Source organism: Ranitomeya variabilis, chromosome 1 (assembly GCF_051348905.1).
Source record: "Ranitomeya variabilis isolate aRanVar5 chromosome 1, aRanVar5.hap1, whole genome shotgun sequence".
NCBI classification, from domain to species: Eukaryota; Metazoa; Chordata; class Amphibia; order Anura; family Dendrobatidae; genus Ranitomeya; species Ranitomeya variabilis.
In genome coordinates, this window is record NC_135232.1 from 1,059,837,425 (window position 1) to 1,059,861,000 (window position 23,576).

Here is a 23,576-nt window from a genome sequence, read left to right on the forward strand (position 1 = left end):
GTGGTTCTTCTGGAAATGCATTTGGGGCACGTCTATACAATTTATAAAACAGGCATCATCTTTAATGTGACCCATAAGACATACCACTAATTTCAGTAGTAAAATCCTACTGGTTTTCATGTGCATCTTCTAATGGTGCTTTTCACACCTGAGAAAATGTCAAATCTTTGATTTCCAAATGTTTTTGGCTACATAGCTTAGCATCCATTGATCTGCTCTTACAGTTCTTGTGGTCCAGTGACTTAGCGCCTCATTCTCTAGAGTCTCATTATTTGATGCTCCGTTTTTGGTGACTATCGGCTTTGTTTCTCAATATTTGGAGCATTGGGTTTTAATGTTTTTAGTCCCATGTAATTGGTGGTTTAGTGTCTGGTCTCTTATCTGAATACCTACATTCACAATACCATAAACTGCATGTCATTCACTTTTTTCTTTCATCAACTACCTTTTTTCCCCTAAAACAAGACCAGGTCTTAATTTATTTTTGCTCTGTAAAATGGGTTAGGGCTTCCCTAACGCTGGCCCTGACTGTAACTCTGGCTTATTTTTGGAGTAAGACTTATATTTCAAGCATATTTCAAAAATCCTGTAAAATCATGTTAGGACTTACTTTTGGGATAGGTTTTATTGTCGAGGAAACACAGTATAGCTAAATTCCAGCATGTCTCAGCGTGTTTTCTGGCTCATTAACATAGTATCGAATCAATTTTCAGATGGCCTTCATTTTGAAAACTACTCTCTGTTAGTAGAGCTGGGCAAATTATTAAAATCTCTCGTTGGCATATTGTAAACAGGTAATTTTTATTGATGAGTGAGTATACTCGTTGCTCGGGTTTTCCAGAGCATGCTCAGGTGATCTCCGAGTATGTGTTAGTGCTTGGAGATTTAGTTTTTTGTCAACTCAGCTGCATGATTTGCAGCTGCTAGACAGCCTGAATACTTGTGGGGTTTCCCTAACAACCAGGCAATCCCCACATGTATTCAGGCTGGCTAGCAGCCGCAAATTATGCAGCTGTCGACAAAAACTAAATCTCCAAGCACTCACAAATACTCGGAGACCACCCAAGCATGCTTGGGCAAACCCGAGCAACGAGTACACTCGCTCATCACTAGTAATTTTCCTATTATGTAGCCTTATGGGTCCTATGTGAGATAATAAAACCCTTATGTCATCAGAATAGTAATTTGCCTGTCTATAAATTGCCAAAAAAGCTATTTCTATCTTTTTATAGTACTGTGTCCAGTCAAACATAAGGCCTTCAGCATCCAGATGCATTGTGATTTATAAGTCTAGATGCGCCTTAAATTGACTGTTCATTTATAACAATAAAAAAAGAGAAACTTATATGTACAAATTGACTTTATTTCTGCAAATAGGACCTTAAAAAATGTGTAAGAAATGATGTATCTCAAAATGAATGAAGCGACATTTTTCTTTTTTGTCTCAACCCGTGCAGCTTTTACAGCGCTGTAGCCCGTTCTCATTGCACGCTGTGCACTTTAAAGCCTTAAAAGAGTCCGTGAAGCAGTTTCGGAACACTGACATCTTGCTTCCATGGCACACTAGACAAGGAAGGAAGCCAAAACCCCCACAAGAGGCACATGCGTGAGGGTGCTGCACTCTCTGCAAAAAAAGAGACAGAAAAATATTACTACAGTAGATGTAGTCACTATTGGGGTCAAGTGTATAGCACGTAATGTACACTGTTAGAGCATGTTCACACTGCCTTTATTTCGGTTCATGTGCTGTCCATGTATGCAACGGGCCACACTCATGTAAGGGGGTGTGCATGCGGCTGGTTTGGGCCCTGTACTCCTGTACATGTTTACCTAATGAAACCGGGTATATTTTGTGTTTACTGTGTGCCCTGTGTAATATATGGTAGTTGACACTGTATAATATAATAATAGCTGACACTGTTCTGATATTTGTGCGTTAGGGACAAAAATAGGGACAGTCAGTGGCAGTGGTACATCAGCATTGGTAAGGGTTATGGCAGTGTAGTTGCGGGTTAGAACACTGGGGGCACTGTAGAGTAGGAGATTAGATTGAGATAAGAACTGGCTTCAGCCGGAGTTGTGACAGTTGTAAAAGGGGAAGGGGCCAGTGTAGAGGCGGGAAGAGTGTCTCCCTGAGGTAATTTCTGTTAGTAGAGTTCAGCAGAGCTGTCAGGTTGTGAGAGGAACGAGTCTGTGAGGAGGATTGGTCTAGATGATTAGAAAGATGACACGTCCGTCTTTGTGACTGGTGTGATCTGGGCAGTTGGAGAGGTCAGCGGTTAGGCCTTTGGGAACTCCCGTGATGTCTGACAAGAATTAGAAGCGTAATCCTGTAATTTCGCTCAAGGAATGGGAAAGTGAACGGGGAACACCGGGCTCAGGTAGACCGGAAATCCAGACTGCGGGAATGGAGATCACAGTACCAGATGATGTGTTGTTAAGGAAGACCAGAGACACCTTTCACACATCAGTTATTTGCTATCAGTCTCAATCCATCAAATTTTGAAAAAAAACGAATCCGGCGACTGATGCTGCCGGATCTGTTTCTTTCTCATAGACTTGTATTAGCGACAGATTGCGGATGGCCTCACGTTTCATCCGTTGTTCGCCGGATCCATTGAAAATTGTTTGTCCGGCGGCCGGAGACAACGGACAAAGTAATGTTTATTTAACTGAGCATGCTCCAATTTATTTTGAATCCAAGTAGCCTGATCCGCTAGTTGGATCCATCGAAAAAATGAATCCGTCGCATCAGTTTTTCACAATCTGCGATGGATCCGTTGATTCATCGAGCCAATGGATTGTGACTGCAAAAAACTGATGTGTGAAAGGGGCCTTATTAGAAGGTGGAACATCTGTGACTTGTGAGGACTGTTGGATGCTGTCTGTAATGAAGCTGAATGAATTAAGTAAAGTTCTGTTGAAAATTAATCTGGACTTTGAGAATAATTGTGTGTTGCTGAGACAAATCGGGACTTTGCAGTCTGATGGGAATGCTGACCCACAGGTGGGTGAAATACATTGCAAACACAGCACACCAGAGAAAGAACAGCTTATTAATGCAGCGGGGTGCCGGGGTGCAATGGAAGTACAGAAGCCCCTCGCCATGACTACCACCCTGGCCCCCATTACACACAGATGGCGCACGGACCAATGTTAGACTATGTGAGTGCGGATTTATAGACCAGACTAGAGCATTTACCTAGTAAGCAGCTCTTGCAGTCTTGTGGACATGGCTGATCCACAATATTCATTACTATTAAACAACTCACAACTGCTGAAGCTTGCTGGGTAGAGATGGGCAGATTTATTCAAGGGGAATTGTATTCCAGGATTTTACATAAATCCACTTTCTGGAGACAATAGATAGTTTTACAGTAATTCACACTATCCAAATTCAGCAAAACGGCAGCCAGTTGTTTGGGCCGGCAGAAGGTTAAAAATAAAAAAAATATCATCCCTCATTTCTCCCTTCTCTGCCAACCCCTGCTGCTGCCTACCAGCTCTCTAGTCCTCTGTGCCTCGGTGGTGTCGTACCTACGGCCTAGTGTTCACTGCACATGCTTCAGGGTCTACTCATGGCAAGAAGTCCTAGCCAAGGGTGAACACTGGGCACTGACTTCTGGCCGCAAACCATTGAGGTAACTGCACATGCAAACTTAAAGTGAACCGGTCATCATGAAAATGCAATCCAGTCTGCAGACACCATGTTATAGAGAAGGGGAGCTAAGTAGATTGATATATAGCTTGAGAAACGATTCAGTTCAATCTATGATTTCATCAATTAAATCTTTGCTCTTTCTGGGGTTTTCAGTCCAGTGGGCGGTCCTATCAATGACTGACAGCCTCCTTTGTATAAGGGTGTATACAGGGATTAATATCAATTACTGATAGGACCATCCACTGAGCCGAAAATAGAAGAGGATTACATGATTAAAATACAGGTTATACTGAGTCTTTTCTCACAAAATGATATATCAATCTGCTCAGCTCCCCCTGCTCTGTAACATGGTGCCAGCAGATTGGACTGCAATTTTATGATATTAAAAACTTCCTTTAACTCGTGGCCTGCATCCCGAAGCACCAGCATTGAGTAAATGCCAGGCTGGAGATACAATGCGACAGAGGTGCCGAGGACCGGACAGCAGGCAAGATGAAGTGGAAGCAGCCATAAAGGTAAAGAATGAGGTGAGTATAAGAATTTAATCTATTTTTTCCTTTTTTTTGGTTTATTATGATCTGGCGCTTAGAGGGACCCCACAATAAGGGACATTACATTTTTTGCCTGGTGCACTCATCTATAATACTGGGAGTTGTATGCTCATGATGGATAAGGAGCCATAGTTTGGGCCACTCTGATACCGCTATGTATATACAATTAATTATCTTGGTAAAATATTTTATACTATGGTGCATTCACAGCTATGAAAGCAATAAATGAAACTCTATATACAGTATATTATTGAAACAGACTCTAATAATTTAGGCAAAACCACGTAGCACCCATGTGTGCGCTCACAGGCGTGCATGCCTAGATGTTGCCGGAGGTATATGGGAAAGGTCACCTCACACAGATCATTCACCTCAATCTTCATGAGCAGGTCCTGAAGTTCTCCTGATTCATTCATTGATAGTATTTTTTCAGCACCCTGCAACAACATATAATAGAATCAATAAGAACGTTAATCATTGAACAGTTGTCTCTTTTACTGTGGAATAGAAATGAAAATGTACAAAACTTGCAAATATTTAGTAGAAAGAAATGCGGCACTCACCCTTTTATGCTTGTGAAATCGTGCTGTTTTTATTGGACCTACATGAAAAAGTTATTACATGTCCATGTGATGAATCAGGCGCACAGGAGCCCCCTGGACCCGTTGAAGCACATCTTGTGCGAAACGGCCGTCGTTCACCTCCTTTCTCCCCGCACCCTCCTGTACGCCTGATTCATCACATGGACATGTAACAACTTTTTCATGTCGGTCCAATAAAAACAGCACGATTTCACAAGCATAAAAGGGTGAGTGCCGCATTTGTTTCTACTATTTGTTCATTAGACTATATGCTATTTATGCTGAGCACCTTAAACCCTGGGAGATCGTGCAGGCTGTGAAATTGGTTTCACGTGTATCCAAGTACTGATCGTGTACTGTACTCCTCTCGTGCCGTTCATTCCACAATCTTTTACTTTTTTGGTTTGCAAATATTTAGTATACCAGTTTATATCACATATTTCGTATATTATGCAATTTTTAATAAGAAAAAATATTACTAAAAAGTTTGTCTTATAGTCTGTAGGAAGTTTCCCATTATCGAGGAAAACACTGACACCACATTCCCAATCACTGGGAGAACTATGCAGCAGCACAGTTCTCCTTTCTTTTGCCCAACACTCATCAGCCTGATCGTGCAGGGCAGGAAAGAAGCTACTAGAACTTGCACATTATTATCAGTCACAGGCCTGCAAAAAGCTTCAAAATGTGGTAATGTATACACGGTGTGAGGTAGTGACTCGTGTCAAAGGTAGAGGTCACTGTGTGTTCTCCCCAGGTTGTGCATGGAGACGAGTGAAGTCCATAGGTGTGCATGGCAGTCACAGATTTCCGGTCTGGGTTTTCCATGTGGCTGAAAGCCACAGGTTTGCTAAAACCTTGCAGTAAGGGGTATGGGTGTGCCAGGTGTCAAGTGTCAGGTGCAACTTCAGTGTCAGTCTGGTGTGTAGTGGTGTGCAGAGCAGACGCCTGCAGAGCGCTGGCTGTGGGAGTGAAGCAGCACAGGCCTGCGGAGACAGCAGCTATGGCAGCTGAATAGCCTGGCACCCGCAGCGTATACAGCGATGCAAGTCGTCCGTGGTAACTGGTCTTGGATGTGGACAGTCCTGTGCCCAGAGGTGTGCCCAAAAGAGGACTGGCATGTGTAACGATTGCAAAAAGGTGGATATGGTGCCCATCTGCTATCCGGAGGATATCCTGGGCTGTGTACGCGTGTGTGAGTAAAGAGACTGTGATACAGCGATGCAGGACACCCATTGGAACTAGTCAGAGGAGGACTGGCGTGTGTAGTGTCTTCAACATGTAAAACTGTGTTTGGGGACTTTAATATGGTGTGCGGTCGCCCCACGGATACTAGACAAGGAGAGGTCCGGCGTGTTTAGAGACTGCAATCTAAAAACCTTATGATATGTAGTGCTATGAACTGGTGTGAACTGAGCACTAATAATATGCACTTGTGTGTGAATTGGACTTTAATGCTTTGAGGAAACACATTAAAGAGACTTTGTGTTCTAAATTTGTGGGTCACTGCCTCTTCACTGCTTTCGGTGCTACTGCAGCATTACATATGGTGGAGAATGCGGCTGTGTGAACTGAGGCATACCCCAAAGCGTGCTGCATAGCGTTGTGCAAATCTGCTGGAAAAAATGTTTCAAGACAGCTTGCTGTGGCTCAGCGGGGCCAATAAGATTGAAGGCTTTTGGCGGTAACTCGATGGGGTTATGAAGATTTACTGTGGATCGGCGGGTCCATGAAGTCTGTGTTGCGGATGAGCTGCAGTTGCAGCAAGGGGTTCTGCAGCAGCAGGAGCTGCAGTGGAAGCAGCAGAGAATGCGCTTATGTGTTGTGTCAGGAGTAGAACCCAAAAATGTTGAGATACCTGCCATATGGGTCACCAAATTAAGGTCAGAGTGTAATCCCAATAGGCTCCCCCTAGAGGCATTGGCAGGAGAGACTGAAAATGTTGCTTTGGGCGGGGAAGTCACAGGGTCATATGGATGCCCTGTCTAGCGCTCATACGAGATAACAAGTGTTCAAACCCACAGGTATGAACAGGGGGGGAGGATATTGAGCCAGTGACTCGTGCCACAGGTAGGGCTGTGTGTTCTCCCCAGGTTGCGCATGGAAGCAGATGAAGTTCATAGGTGTGCATGGCAGTCATGGATGTCCAGTCTGGGTTTTCCATGTGGCTGAAAGCCACAGTTTTGTTTGTTAAAAACCCTGCAGTAAGGGTTATGGGTGTGTCAGGTGTCAGATGCAACGTCAGTGTCAGTCTGATGTGTGCTGGTGTGCAGAGCAGAGGCCTGCCGAGCGCTGGCTGTGTGTGTGAGGCAGCATACTGCAGGGTATACAGTGATGCAAGTCATCCATGGTAACTGGTCTCGGATGTGGACAGTCCTGTGCTCGGAGGTGAACTGGAGGTGGATGTCCTGTGCCCGAAAAAGTTGGATGTGGACAGTCCTGCATCCGGAGGTGTACCGAAGGTGGATGTCCTGTGTCCAAAAGAGGACTGGCATGTGTAACGATTGCAAACAGGTGGATATGGTGCCCGGCTGCTATCCGGAGGATATCCTGGGCTGTGTACGTAAAGAGACTGTGATACAGCGATGCAGGATACCCACAGGAACTAGTCAGAGGAGGACTGGCGTGTGTAGTGCCTGCAACATGTATGGCTGTGTTTGGGGACTTTAATATGGTGTGCGGTCGCCCCACGGATACTGGACAAGGGGAGGTCCGTCGTGTTTAGGGACTGCAATCTAAAAACCATATTATATGTAGTGCTATGAACTGAGCACTAATCATATGCACTTGTGTGTGAATTGGACTTTAATACTGTGAGGAAACACATTAAAGAGACTTTATATTGGAATTTTGTGTGTCACTGCCTCTTCACTGCGTATGGTGCTAACGCAGCATTACAACAGAGTTAAGCAAAGGTGTGCATAACAGAGCTGTATGTGTAGTGATGCAGCAGAGATGTGTGTATGTATGTAGCATAGCTGTGTGTATGTAGGAGAGTTGCATGTGTGTAGAAGAGCTAAGGGTGGATGTATAGTGCATGCAGCAGTATTGTGTATAAGTAAAAGGAGAAAAAAAAAGTGAAGGCAATCACCAAAGATATAAAAAAGAAAATTTCCTTATTTTTATGAAAGTTAAAAGCACATATGGCCAGTGGAAGACAAGCAGGAGTAGTGCCACCATTTTTTGTGTACTTACGCTTCTATGGGCTGGAGGACCTTCTTCTGAATAAAGAGCATCTTTATCTTTGGTGAGAGCCTTCACTATTTTCTCTTCATTATTTTGTATCAGATGCACAACACTGCTGCATGCACAATGCATGCAATGGGTAAGATTTGATGCAAGGAAATTTAGAAAACCTTGAAACTGACGGTACTATATAAGAAATCATTACGGTTCAGGCAATATGACTATACAGCAGATGCTTGTACACTGAGGTGGTTCACAGGAGCTGCAGTGAATGCAAATAAACTAGTAACTTCCCTACTTATATGGGTTATCTGACTTCACCTAAAATATTTGTAAAGGGCAGAGATAGCTATGAAATAAAGTTTAATTATCACTTTTAACCCTGCCCCTCTAAAGCCAGAATAGGAAACCTGGACATCCTGTTCTTCAATCAACTGTCCCCTAAGGCTTATGATTTGCTGCAGCATTCAGGCGAATAAGACATTATCTCCCCCTGTCCTGGTGGAGACTAGGGTTGAGCGAAACGGATCGTTCATTTTCATAAGTCGCCGACTTTTGCCAAAAGTCGGCGTCTCATGAAACCCGACCCGATCCCTGTGTGGGGTCGGCCATGCGGTACGCGACTTTCACGCCAAAGTCGCGTTTCAATGACGCTAAAAGCGCCATTTCTCAGCCAATGAAGGTGGACGCAGAGTGTGGGCAGCGTGATGACATAGATCTCAGTCCCCACCATCTTAGAGAAGGGCATTGCAGTGATTGGCTTGCTTTCTGTGGCGTCACAGGGGCTATAAAGGGGCGTTCCCACCGACCGCCATCTTACTGCTGCTGATCTGAGCATAGGGAGAGGTTGCTGCTGCTTCGTCAGAAGCAGGGATAGTGTTAGGCAGGGTACATTCACCCCCAAACCGCCTGTGCTGTAGCGATTTCCACTGTCCAACACCACCTTTTGTTTGCAGGACAGTGGAAGCTACATTTTTTTTCCTCAGCGCTGTAGCTCATTGGGCTGCCCTAGAAGGCTCCCTGATAGCTGCGTTGCTGTGTGTGTACGCCGCTGTGCAAACCAACTGCTTTTTTCAAAGCACAAATCCTGTTGTTCCTTCCTTTCTGCACAGCTATCTTGTTTGTTTGTCCACACTTTTGTGTGCAGCAGTCCTTTTTATAGCTGCCTGCCATACTTTTCTGAGATTACTGCAGGGAGATAAAGATTGGCAAGTCTGCCTCTGTACCAGTGCTGTGTGTGGCATCTGTCTCTCATTGTGTGCCACAGAAAACCTAATGTGTAATATTGGGTTTTTTTTGTTTGTTTTTTTTAATTCTCCCTGAAAAAAAAATAAAATAAATAGTGGGAGATAAAGATTGGCAAGTCTGCCTCTGTGCCATTGCTGTGTGTGGCATCTGTCTCTCCTTGTGTGCCACCGAAAACCAGTGTGTAATATTGGGCCATTTTTTTTTTTGGTAAATTCTCCCTGTAAAAAAAAAAAATTATAGTGGGAGATAAAGATTGGCAAATCTGCCTCTGTGCCAGTCCTGTGTGTGGCATCTGTCTCTCCTTGTGTGCCACCGAAAACCAGTGTGTAATATTGGGCCATTTTTTTTTTTTGGTAAATTCTCCCTGTAAAAAAATAAATTAATAGTGGGAGATAAAGATTGGCAAGTCTGCCTCTGTGCCAGTCCTGTGTGTGGCATCTGTCTCTCCTTGTGTGCCACCGAAAACCAGTGTGTAATATTGGGCCATTTTTTTTTTTTTTGTAAATTCTCCCTGTAAAAAAAATAATTAATAGTGGGAGATAAAGATTGGCAAGTCTATCTCTGTGCCAGTCCTGTATGTGGCATCTGTCTCTCCTTGTGTGCCACCGAAAACCAGTGTGTAATATTGGGCCATTTTTATTTTTTTTTTGTAAATTCTCCCTGTAAAAAAAATAATTAATAGTGGGAGATAAAGATTGGCAAGTCTGCCTCTGTGCCAGTGCTGTGTGTGGCATCTGTCTCTCCTTATGTGCCACCGAAAACCAGTGTGTAATACTGGGCCATTTTTTTTTTTTGGTAAATTCTCCCTGTAAAAAAAAAAATTAATAGTGGGAGATAAAGATTGGCAAGTCTGCCTCTGTGCCAGTCCTGCGTGTGGCATCTGTCTCTCCTTGTGTGCCACCGAAAACCAGTGTGTAATATTGGGCCATTTTTTTGGGGGGGGTAAATTCTCCCTGTAAAAAAAAAATAGTGGGAGATTAAGATTGGCATTTCTGCTTGAGTGCCGGTCCTGTGTGTGCCATCTGTCTCAAATTATTGGGGCACAGAAAACCTAGTGTGTAACATTGGGCCTGATTTTCCTTTCAGTGTCAGGCACCTATAAAGGTATATATAAATCCTACAGAAGTTTGAGTTCACCTTTTAAGTTGTTTTACAGTAACAAATGCCGTTACTTTGGTTACGTTTTGAAAACAATGAGGAAGTCTAGTGGAAGAGGTCGTGGCCGTGGGCGGTCATTGTCAGCTGGTAATGATGGTAGTGGCGGTGGAGCATCAGGTGGTCGTGGTAAAAGCAGTACAGCACCTAAGTCTCGAGTTGTTGAGCCAGGTTTGTTGTCTGGCTACACAAGGCCTCGAACGCTCTCTTTTCTGGGAGTAGGAAAACCACTTTTGAAGCCGGAGCAGGAGGAACAAGTATTGGCTTTCATTGCTGACTCTGCCTCTAGCTCTTTCGCCTCCTCCTCGGAAAGTGCCAAATGTCAGAGCAGTGCATCGTCAGTGGATGCTCCCGGTCAGGAACAAGTCTCTTCCTTGTGTCCTTCACCCAGAACAACAGTGAAGGATGCGTCAGTCGACACAACAGGTTACTCCATGGAGCTCTTTATACATACCATTCCTGGGTTAGACAGTGAAACAGTTAACAGGCCATGCCCATTCAAAGTTGAATCGGACATGGAGTGCACAGATGCACAGCCACAGCCAGATTACTATGCTGTTCCTTTGACTCAGACCAGAACATTGCCCTCGCAGTGTACTGAGGCAGAATCAAAACCAGCGGAGACTATGGTGCCCCGTCACGAACGCTATACCACCGGCTTACACGGTGACACAGACGAAGTTGCACACGACATAGAAGAGGAGGTCATAGATGACCCAGTTGTTGACCCCGATTGGCAGCCATTGGGGGAACAGGGTGCAGGCGGCAGTAGTTCTGAGGAGGAGGAGCCACAGCAGGCATCAACATCACAACAGGTTCCATCTGCCGGGCCCGTATCTGGCCAAAAACGCTTGGCAAAACCAAAACCAGTTGGAGGACAGCGTGGCCATCCGGTTAAAGAAGCTCAGTCTGCAATGCCTGAAAAGGTATACGATAGTAGAAAGAGTGCAGTCTGGCATTTTTTTAAACAACATCCAAATGATCAGCGCAAAGTCATCTGTCAAAAATGTTCAACTACCTTAAGCAGAGGTCAGAATCTTAAAAGTCTAAATACAAGTTGCATGCATAGACATTTATCCACCATGCATTTGCAAGCCTGGACTAACTACCAAACATCGCTAAAGGTTGCAGCACCCTCGGCCAATGAAGCTAGTCAGCAACGCTACATCCCTTCCCTCCCTGTAAGCCCACCATTTCCCGCACCACCTGCAGTATCTGTGCAGCTTTCGTCGCCAGGCCAAAGCAGTCAGGGAATCACCAGGTTAGTAGTAGGAAACACTGCATGTAGGGCACCGGCAAGAATACCATCTCCAACCCTCTCTCAGTCACCCATGTCCACCGGCACCCCCGCTAGTTCCACCGTATGCAGCTCTCCAGTCCAGCTCACCCTTCATGAGACTCTCGTTAGGAAAAGGAAGTACTCATCCTCGCATCCGCGTACACAGGGTTTGAACGCCCACATTGCTAGACTAATCTCATTAGAGATGATGCCCTACCGGTTAGTTGAAAGCGAAGCTTTCAAAGCACTGATGGACTACGCTGTACCACGCTACGAGCTACCCAGTCGACACTTCTTTTCTAGAAAAGCCATCCCAGCCCTCCAACAGCATGTTAAAGACCGCATCGTCCATGCACTCAGGCAGTCTGTGACTACAAAGGTGCACCTGACAACAGATGCATGGACAAGTAGGCATGGCCAGGGACGTTACGTGTCCATCACGGCACACTGGGTGAATGTGGTGGATGCAGGGTCCACAGGGGACAGCAATATTGGGACAGTTCTGCCTAGCCCACGGTCAAGGAAAGAGTTGGCTGTAGGCGTTCGCCCCCCCTCCTCCTCTTCCTCATCCTCCTGCAGAAGCGAGAGCTCGTCCACAGACCGCAGTCGCACATCCACTCCATCCGCAGCTGCCACTGTTGCACACCAGGTGTGCCATTATGGGACAGCTAGTGGCAAGCGTCAGCAGGCTGTATTGGCAATGAAGTGTTTGGGCGACAACAGACACACCGCGGAAGTTCTGTCCGAGTTCTTGCAGAAAGAAACTCAGTCATGGCTGGGCACTGTACATCTTGAGGCAGGCAAGGTAGTGAGTGATAACGGAAGGAATTTCATGGCTGCCATAGCCCTTTCCCAACTGAAACACATTCCTTGCCTGACTCACACCTTAAACCTGGTGGTGCAGTGCTTCCTGAAAAGTTATCCGGGGTTACGCGACCTGCTCCTCAAAGTGCGCAGACTTTGCTCGCATATCCGCCGTTCGCCCGTACACTCCAGCCGTATGCAGAACTATCACCTAATCATCGACGTTGCAACAAGGTGGAACTCCACACTGCACATGCTTCAGAGACTGTGTGAACAGAGGCGTGCTGTTATGTTTTTGTGGGAGGATACACATACACGGGCAGGCAGTTGGATGGCAGACATGGAGTTGTCAGGTGTGCAGTGGTCGAAGCTACAAGACCTGTGTCAAGTCCTTCAGTGTTTTGAGGAATGCACATGGCTGGTTAGTGCAGACAACGCCATAATAAGCATGAGCATCCCCCTAATGCGTCTGCTGATGCAAAGTTTGACGCACATAAAGGAGCAGGCGTCTGCAGCCGAGGAAGAGGAAAGCCTTGATGACAGTCAGCCATTGTCTGGTCAGGGCCGTGTAGAGGACGCGGTAGCGGGCGAAGAGGAGGAGGAGGAGGATGAGGAGGATGATGGGGATGAGTACTTTTTTAATGAGGAAGCTTCTCCTGGGCCAACCGAAATTAGTGGCGTTGCAAGGCCGGGTTCTGTTTTTTTAAGGGAGACAAGTGACGTAGATTTGCCTGTAACTGCCCCTCAAACCAGCACAACCGCAGATTTGACAACTGGAACTTTGGCCCACATGGCGGATTATGCCTTACGTATCCTCAAAAGGGACCCACGCATTATTAAAATGATGAGCGATGACGATTACTGGTTGGCCTGCATCCTTGACCCTCGCTATAAAGGCAAATTGCAAAATATTATGCCACATGAGAACCTCGAACAAATATTAGCAACCAAACAAGCTACTCTTGTAGACCGTTTGATTCAGGCATTCCCAGCACACAGCGCCGGTTATGGTTCTCACACGAGCTGCAGGGGGCTACAGGGCAGAGGTGTTAGAGGTGCACAAATCAGAAGTGGTGTTGGACAGAGGGGTTTTCTGACCAGGTTGTGGAGCGATTTCGCAATGACCGCAGACAGGACAGGTACTGCAGCATCTATTCAAAGTGACAGGAGACAACATTTGTCCAGTATGGTTACTAACTATTTTTCATCCCTTATCGATGTTCTCCCTCAACCGTCATTCCCATTTGATTACTGGGCATCCAAATTAGACACCTGGCCTGAATTGGCAGAATATGCACTGCAGGAGCTTGCTTGCCCAGCAGCTAGTGTGCTATCAGAAAGAGTATTCAGTGCTGCTGGTTCAATATTAACCGAAAAAAGGACTCGTCTGGCTACCCAAAATGTGGATGATCTAACCTTCCTTAAAATGAACCACTCCTGGATTTCAAATTATTTTGCCCCACCTTTCCCGGCTGACACCTAGCTTTCCTATAAAAAGGTCTTGCTTGTGGACTGGTCTTACTGAGTGTTCCAATCTCTTAATTTGCAGCAGCTGTTTGTCCAGCATACGACATGTTTACACCTCCCTCAATGGGAAAATTCCCCCCATGGGGCCGTGGTCTCGCCACTTGGTGCAAGCACCCGTTAGAGTGCCGTTTGTCTGAAGAGGTGGGTGTGCCCGCTTTTGGTCGACAGCACTGCCACTGGGTCCCTCATAGTACAATAAAGTGTCTCTGGCGGTGGTGGCGCGCACCCAACGTCAGACACACCGTTGTAACATGAGGGGCCCTGGGACGGTACCGCCGGCCACAAGAGAGTTCACCCCCCCCAGCTCAAACTGTGCTCTACCACGTGCAAAATTATCTCTCACAGCTCCACCAATGTTTAGTCTATGCGCTGACATCATTCAATGCCTGGCACTGACAATACCAATTTGTTGACATCTATGATGCTAGTTAAAGTAGTCTGGGTCAGTGTCCTATATTGACACCAGTAAATACTTACTGCCAAATTACTATGTCAGAAACTCAGCAGATGAGCCCACGCCTGTACCTAAGTATGCCACACTTTTTTTTTTTTGTTTTTTGGCGAGACATTAACATCTATTTATTTTTTGTGAGTACTAACTGTGTCAGACACTCCTTGCAATCGTCCTCCGCTGACCACACCAATGCTGCCTGTGTACCCCTGCGAGATAACTCTAAGTGTCTTGAGCCTATTTTTATTTATTTTAGGCCTAGTAAGCCTGTCTGCGGTCCCTCCTTGCAATCCTCCTCCGCTGACCACAATGCTGCCTGTGTATCCATGTAACCGATTTAAAACTGCCTTGAGCCTATTTTTATTTATTTTAGGCCTAGTAAGCCTGTCTGCGGTCCCTCCTTGCAATCCTCCTCCGCTGACCACAATGCTGCCTGTGTATCCATGTAACCGATTTAAAACTGCCTTGAGCCTACTTTTTGTTATTTTAGGCCTAGTAAGCCTGTCTGCAGTCCCTCCTTGCAATCCTCCTCCTCCGCTGACCACAATGCTGCCTGTGTATCCATGTAACCGATTTAAAACTGCCTTGAGCCTACTTTTTGTTATTTTAGGCCTAGTAAGCCTGTCTGCGGTCCCTCCTTGCAATCCTCCTCCTCCACTGACCACAATGCTGCCTGTGTATCCATGTAACCGATTTAAAACTGCCTTGAGCCTATTTTTAGTTATTTTAGGCCTTGTAAGCCTGTCTGCGGTCCCTCCTTGCAATCCTCCTCCTCCGCTGACCACAATGATGCCTGTGTATCCATGTAACCGATTTAAAACTGCCTTGAGCCTACTTTTTGTTATTTTAGGCCTAGTAAGCCTGTCTGCGGTCCCTCCTTGCAATCCTACTCCTCCGCTGACCACAATGCTGCCGGTGTATCCATGTAACCGATTTAAAACTGCCTTGAGCCTATTTTTAGTTATTTTAGGCCTTGTAAGCCTGTCTGCGGTCCCTCCTTTCAATCCTCCTCCTCCGCTGACCACAATGCTGCCTGTGTATCCATGTAACCGATTTAAAACTGCCTTGAGCCTACTTTTTGTTATTTTAGGCCTAGTAAGCCTGTCTGCGGTCCCTCCTTGCAATCCTCCTCCTCCGCTGACCACAATGCTGCCTGTGTATCCATGTAACCGATTTAAAACTGCCTTGAGCCTATTTTTAGTTATTTTAGGCCTTGTAAGCCTGTCTGCAGTCCCTCCTTGCAATCTTCCTCCTCCGCTGACCACAATGCTGCCTGTGTATCCATGTAACCGATTTAAAACTGCCTTGAGCCTACTTTTTGTTATTTTAGGCCTAGTAAGCCTGTCTGCGGTCCCTCCTTGCAATCCTCCTCCTCCGCTGACCACAATGCTGCCTGTGTATCCATGTAACCGATTTAAAACTGCCTTGAGCCTACTTTTTGTTATTTTAGGCCTAGTAAGCCTGTCTGCGGTCCCTCCTTGCAATCCTCCTCCTCCGCTGATCACACCAATGCTGCCCGTGTACCCCTGGAACCTATTTTAAAGTGCATAGAGGCTATTTCTTTATTTTATGTAATATTAAAAAAGCCATGATGGACTACGCTGTCCCACGCTACGAGCTACCCAGTCAACACTTCTTTTGCAAGAAAAGCCATCCCAGCCCTCCACCAGCACCACCTCCATTGTCCATGCACTCTGGCAATCTGTGAGTACAAAGGTGCACTTGACAACAGACGCATGGACCTGTAGGCATGGCCACAGAAGGTTACGTGTCCATTACGGCGCAATGGGTTAATGTGGTGGATGCATGGTCCACAGGGGACAGCCTACTAAGTCTGTCTGCAGTCCCTAATTCAAATTGTCCTCCACTGTCTAAATCTGAGCTTCAACCTTTTGGCTCTCATTAAGTGCTTTTTTAAAAACAAAATTGGTGGTTGGGGCCTAATAACTCGGTTTGCCGCTCCCTGGTGTTGTCCTCAACTGAATAAATCTGAACTTCAACCTTCTGGCTCTCATTAAGTGGTTTTTTTTTTTAAATTGGTGGTTGGGGCCTAATAACTCTGTTTGCCGCTCCCTGGTGTTGTCCTCAACTGTCTAAATCTGAGCTTCAACCTTCTGGCTCTCATTAAGTGCTTTTTTTAAAAAAATTGGTGGTTGGGGCTTAATAACTCTGTTTGCCGCTCCCTGGTGTTGTCCTCCTCCTGAGTGTTCTCCTCCTCCTTGGTGTTCTCCTCCAGGTTGCCTTGTCTGAGCTTCAACCTTCTGGCTCTCATTAAGTGCTTTTTTAACAAAAAATTGGTGGTTACGGCCTACTAACGGTGTCTGCCGCTCCATGGTGTTGTCCTCCACTGTATAAAGCTGAGCTTCAGTCTTTAGGCTTTTGGCCTATAGTAGCAGATATTAAACTGCATTTGGCCTACTAGTGTGGTTGGGCCCTTAAAACAGTGTCTGCTGCTCCTGGGTTTGCTACTCCACTGAACAAAGCAATGCCGCCTGTTTAGTCCTGTTACCAATTTTGAACTGCATTTAGCCTACTTTATTCTTTGGCCCTATATCTGTGTTTCCTCCTCATCCTGCCCATTGCCCAGCCACTGCTAGATGAGTCTGCTGGTACATTGACCTAGACCACTACATTCCCCTTGTACTCTACACAGCCAGAATCTGACCCTGCTGAAAGTAAGGTTGCCCTTCCCGCATGTTATACCACCTTACACAGGGACAAAGAGGAAGGTGCAGATGAAAGTGCAGGTTCCTTCATTAGGTGGGGTGACATACTCGTTGGCGACGTCACTGGCACAGGGCCCCTCAGAGTACGCAAAAGTGTCGCTGCTGGTGGGAGGCGCCCCCGCCGTGCAAACACACCGCTGTACTTTGAGGGGCCCTGTGCCAGTGCCAATGCCAACGAGTGGGCCCCCCCTGCTTGCTCAGGATCACAGCACTTGCAAACTTGACATACTTACCTCTCCCTTCTCCACCGCCGTGACGTAGTCCACGTTTCCTGGGCCCACTAAAACCTTGAACCAGCCCTACCCCCCACAACTTTTGCCAAATGACCCCCAATTTCCAATGCCCAACTATTATTATAAAGTTAATTAAGATTGACAAGCTTCAGAAACAAGAATGGATGTTTTTGGCATTAAAATGGGCACTGTAGGTGTTTTCCTGGCCTCCACTCACTGCCGACTATGCTTCCCCATTGACTTGCATTGGGTTTCGTGTTTCGGTCGATCCCCGACTTTTAACGATAATCGGCCGACTGCACTCGACTCGACTTTGGACAAAGTCGGGTTTCGCAAAACCCGACTCGATCTTAAAAAAATGAAAGTCGCTCAACCCTAGTGGAGACCACTGAAGCTGTAGTGATGGCGGGACTTAGAGCAGGTGAGTATAAATCATTTTATTCCATAACCATCCCTGTCATTTCTGAAGTTATTTTGGTGAAGTCGGACAACCCTTAAAATGCACTCAGTAATTAACCCTGTGTTCTCTCAGGTTCCTTTCATTTAATATTACATTTTGTTTGAACTCATTATAACTCCCTCATAGGGGACAGTCTCAAGGGAAGACCAAATCTATGGTGTCTATTTGGGGCAAATAGGTTATTAGGACCTTTGATGTTGAGATTACACAAGTCTTTCAGTTTTTATTGATTTAAAAAAAATAATTATTTGGAGCTCTATTTTCAATTGTGGTCATTTTAATATTTGACTATTACATTGTCAGATATTTGGATAGGGCAACAATTTGTGTTGGCAGTATCAGTATTTCGTTATTTATTTGGTTCTCAACAGTCTTTGATTACAGGGCTGGAGCATAGACATCCCATCTTACCACAGACAGAGCACAGTCTAGGAATATTTTAAGGCAAACAGTATAACTATAATAATGTCTAGATGATGTTAATATCTAGTTCTTCGTCTGCAGTGTCTGTGATTATTAGGTAGGTGGTGCTGTGCAGCCATGCTAATCACCAACAGCCATAAACACTATTGTATCAATACTATAAAATCTATGAAATGGTAAACATCCCAAAATATAAAGGAGCTCTATATATATACTGTAGTTTAATGAGAATAAAAATAACCAAATATTACTTTGCTCCCTGAATTTTTCCTTTTCAAATGCCTTCCAGACTGGGACATTTCCCTTTTTTTGGCACTTTTGTTTTTTTTACTCCCCTTCTTCTAAGAGCCATAACTTTTGTATTTTTCTGTTGACATAGCTGTCAGCCGGCTTACACGGTGACACAGACGAAGTTGCACACGACATAGAAGAGGAGGTCATAGATGACCCAGTTGTTGACCCCGATTGGCAGCCATTGGGGGAACAGGGTGCAGGCGGCAGTAGTTCTGAGGAGGAGGAGCCACAGCAGGCATCAACATCACAACAGGTTCCATCTGCCGGGCCCGTATCTGGCCAAAAACGCTTGGCAAAACCAAAACCAGTTGGAGGACAGCGTGGCCATCCGGTTAAAGAAGCTCAGTCTGCAATGCCTGAAAAGGTATCCGATAGTAGAAAGAGTGCAGTCTGGCATTTTTTTAAACAACATCCAAATGATCAGCGCAAAGTCATCTGTCAAAAATGTTCAACTACCTTAAGCAGAGGTCAGAATCTTAAAAGTCTAAATACAAGTTGCATGCATAGACATTTATCCACCATGCATTTGCAAGCCTGGACTAACTACCAAACATCGCTAAAGGTTGCAGCACCCTCGGCCAATGAAGCTAGTCAGCAACGCTACATCCCTTCCCTCCCTGTAAGCCCACCATTTCCCGCACCACCTGCAGTATCTGTGCAGCTTTCGTCGCCAGGCCAAAGCAGTCAGGGAATCACCAGGTTAGTAGTAGGAAACACTGCATGTAGGGCACCGGCAAGAATACCATCTCCAACCCTCTCTCAGTCACCCATGTCCACCGGCACCCCCGCTAGTTCCACCGTATGCAGCTCTCCAGTCCAGCTCACCCTTCATGAGACTCTCGTTAGGAAAAGGAAGTACTCATCCTCGCATCCGCGTACACAGGGTTTGAACGCCCACATTGCTAGACTAATCTCATTAGAGATGATGCCCTACCGGTTAGTTGAAAGCGAAGCTTTCAAAGCACTGATGGACTACGCTGTACCACGCTACGAGCTACCCAGTCGACACTTCTTTTCTAGAAAAGCCATCCCAGCCCTCCAACAGCATGTTAAAGACCGCATCGTCCATGCACTCAGGCAGTCTGTGACTACAAAGGTGCACCTGACAACAGATGCATGGACAAGTAGGCATGGCCAGGGACGTTACGTGTCCATCACGGCACACTGGGTGAATGTGGTGGATGCAGGGTCCACAGGGGACAGCAATATTGGGACAGTTCTGCCTAGCCCACGGTCAAGGAAAGAGTTGGCTGTAGGCGTTCGCCCCCCCTCCTCCTCTTCCTCATCCTCCTGCAGAAGCGAGAGCTCGTCCACAGACCGCAGTCGCACATCCACTCCATCCGCAGCTGCCACTGTTGCACACCAGGTGTGCCATTATGGGACAGCTAGTGGCAAGCGTCAGCAGGCTGTATTGGCAATGAAGTGTTTGGGCGACAACAGACACACCGCGGAAGTTCTGTCCGAGTTCTTGCAGAAAGAAACTCAGTCATGGCTGGGCACTGTACATCTTGAGGCAGGCAAGGTAGTGAGTGATAACGGAAGGAATTTCATGGCTGCCATAGCCCTTTCCCAACTGAAACACATTCCTTGCCTGACTCACACCTTAAACCTGGTGGTGCAGTGCTTCCTGAAAAGTTATCCGGGGTTACGCGACCTGCTCCTCAAAGTGCGCAGACTTTGCTCGCATATCCGCCGTTCGCCCGTACACTCCAGCCGTATGCAGAACTATCACCTAATCATCGACGTTGCAACAAGGTGGAACTCCACACTGCACATGCTTCAGAGACTGTGTGAACAGAGGCGTGCTGTTATGTTTTTGTGGGAGGATACACATACACGGGCAGGCAGTTGGATGGCAGACATGGAGTTGTCAGGTGTGCAGTGGTCGAAGCTACAAGACCTGTGTCAAGTCCTTCAGTGTTTTGAGGAATGCACATGGCTGGTTAGTGCAGACAACGCCATAATAAGCATGAGCATCCCCCTAATGCGTCTGCTGATGCAAAGTTTGACGCACATAAAGGAGCAGGCGTCTGCAGCCGAGGAAGAGGAAAGCCTTGATGACAGTCAGCCATTGTCTGGTCAGGGCCGTGTAGAGGACGCGGTAGCGGGCGAAGAGGAGGAGGAGGAGGATGAGGAGGATGATGGGGATGAGTACTTTTTTAATGAGGAAGCTTCTCCTGGGCCAACCGAAATTAGTGGCGTTGCAAGGCCGGGTTCTGTTTTTTTAAGGGAGACAAGTGACGTAGATTTGCCTGTAACTGCCCCTCAAACCAGCACAACCGCAGATTTGACAACTGGAACTTTGGCCCACATGGCGGATTATGCCTTACGTATCCTCAAAAGGGACCCACGCATTATTAAAATGATGAGCGATGACGATTACTGGTTGGCCTGCATCCTTGACCCTCGCTATAAAGGCAAATTGCAAAATATTATGCCACATGAGAACCTCGAACAAATATTAGCAACCAAACAAGCTACTCTTGTAGACCGTTTGATTCAGGCATTCCCAGCACACAGCGCCGGTTATGGTTCTCACACGAGCTGCAGGGGGCTACAGGGCAGAGGTGTTAGAGGTGCACAAATCAGAAGTGGTGTTGGACAGAGGGGTTTTCTGACCAGGTTGTGGAGCGATTTCGCAATGACCGCAGACAGGACAGGTACTGCAGCATCTATTCAAAGTGACAGGAGACAACATTTGTCCAGTATGGTTACTAACTATTTTTCATCCCTTATCGATGTTCTCCCTCAACCGTCATTCCCATTTGATTACTGGGCATCCAAATTAGACACCTGGCCTGAATTGGCAGAATATGCACTGCAGGAGCTTGCTTGCCCAGCAGCTAGTGTGCTATCAGAAAGAGTATTCAGTGCTGCTGGTTCAATATTAACCGAAAAAAGGACTCGTCTGGCTACCCAAAATGTGGATGATCTAACCTTCCTTAAAATGAACCACTCCTGGATTTCAAATTATTTTGCCCCACCTTTCCCGGCTGACACCTAGCTTTCCTATAAAAAGGTCTTGCTTGTGGACTGGTCTTACTGAGTGTTCCAATCTCTTAATTTGCAGCAGCTGTTTGTCCAGCATACGACATGTTTACACCTCCCTCAATGGGAAAATTCCCCCCATGGGGCCGTGGTCTCGCCACTTGGTGCAAGCACCCGTTAGAGTGCCGTTTGTCTGAAGAGGTGGGTGTGCCCGCTTTTGGTCGACAGCACTGCCACTGGGTCCCTCATAGTACAATAAAGTGTCTCTGGCGGTGGTGGCGCGCACCCAACGTCAGACACACCGTTGTAACATGAGGGGCCCTGGGACGGTACCGCCGGCCACAAGAGAGTTCACCCCCCCCAGCTCAAACTGTGCTCTACCACGTGCAAAATTATCTCTCACAGCTCCACCAATGTTTAGTCTATGCGCTGACATCATTCAATGCCTGGCACTGACAATACCAATTTGTTGACATCTATGATGCTAGTTAAAGTAGTCTGGGTCAGTGTCCTATATTGACACCAGTAAATACTTACTGCCAAATTACTATGTCAGAAACTCAGCAGATGAGCCCACGCCTGTACCTAAGTATGCCACACTTTTTTTTTTTTGTTTTTTGGCGAGACATTAACATCTATTTATTTTTTGTGAGTACTAACTGTGTCAGACACTCCTTGCAATCGTCCTCCGCTGACCACACCAATGCTGCCTGTGTACCCCTGCGAGATAACTCTAAGTGTCTTGAGCCTATTTTTATTTATTTTAGGCCTAGTAAGCCTGTCTGCGGTCCCTCCTTGCAATCCTCCTCCGCTGACCACAATGCTGCCTGTGTATCCATGTAACCGATTTAAAACTGCCTTGAGCCTATTTTTATTTATTTTAGGCCTAGTAAGCCTGTCTGCGGTCCCTCCTTGCAATCCTCCTCCGCTGACCACAATGCTGCCTGTGTATCCATGTAACCGATTTAAAACTGCCTTGAGCCTACTTTTTGTTATTTTAGGCCTAGTAAGCCTGTCTGCAGTCCCTCCTTGCAATCCTCCTCCTCCGCTGACCACAATGCTGCCTGTGTATCCATGTAACCGATTTAAAACTGCCTTGAGCCTACTTTTTGTTATTTTAGGCCTAGTAAGCCTGTCTGCGGTCCCTCCTTGCAATCCTCCTCCTCCACTGACCACAATGCTGCCTGTGTATCCATGTAACCGATTTAAAACTGCCTTGAGCCTATTTTTAGTTATTTTAGGCCTTGTAAGCCTGTCTGCGGTCCCTCCTTGCAATCCTCCTCCTCCGCTGACCACAATGATGCCTGTGTATCCATGTAACCGATTTAAAACTGCCTTGAGCCTACTTTTTGTTATTTTAGGCCTAGTAAGCCTGTCTGCGGTCCCTCCTTGCAATCCTACTCCTCCGCTGACCACAATGCTGCCGGTGTATCCATGTAACCGATTTAAAACTGCCTTGAGCCTATTTTTAGTTATTTTAGGCCTTGTAAGCCTGTCTGCGGTCCCTCCTTTCAATCCTCCTCCTCCGCTGACCACAATGCTGCCTGTGTATCCATGTAACCGATTTAAAACTGCCTTGAGCCTACTTTTTGTTATTTTAGGCCTAGTAAGCCTGTCTGCGGTCCCTCCTTGCAATCCTCCTCCTCCGCTGACCACAATGCTGCCTGTGTATCCATGTAACCGATTTAAAACTGCCTTGAGCCTATTTTTAGTTATTTTAGGCCTTGTAAGCCTGTCTGCAGTCCCTCCTTGCAATCTTCCTCCTCCGCTGACCACAATGCTGCCTGTGTATCCATGTAACCGATTTAAAACTGCCTTGAGCCTACTTTTTGTTATTTTAGGCCTAGTAAGCCTGTCTGCGGTCCCTCCTTGCAATCCTCCTCCTCCGCTGACCACAATGCTGCCTGTGTATCCATGTAACCGATTTAAAACTGCCTTGAGCCTACTTTTTGTTATTTTAGGCCTAGTAAGCCTGTCTGCGGTCCCTCCTTGCAATCCTCCTCCTCCGC

General features: G+C 46.3%; 1 protein-coding gene across 1 annotated transcript in view; it reads right to left on the reverse strand.

Moving 5' to 3' along the window:
• Positions 1-1,410: 1,410 nt before the first annotated feature.
• GRXCR1 (glutaredoxin and cysteine rich domain containing 1) overlaps positions 1,411-23,576 on the reverse strand; it is a 95,538-nt gene continuing 73,372 nt past the window's right edge. The window contains exons 3-4 of the mRNA XM_077275452.1: positions 4,584-4,649; positions 1,411-1,624 (exon numbers count right to left, since the gene is read on the reverse strand). Coding sequence (XP_077131567.1) covers positions 1,445-1,624; positions 4,584-4,649 — 246 coding nt within the window. The 3' untranslated portion in view covers positions 1,411-1,444. The remainder of the gene's footprint in view (positions 1,625-4,583; positions 4,650-23,576) is intronic.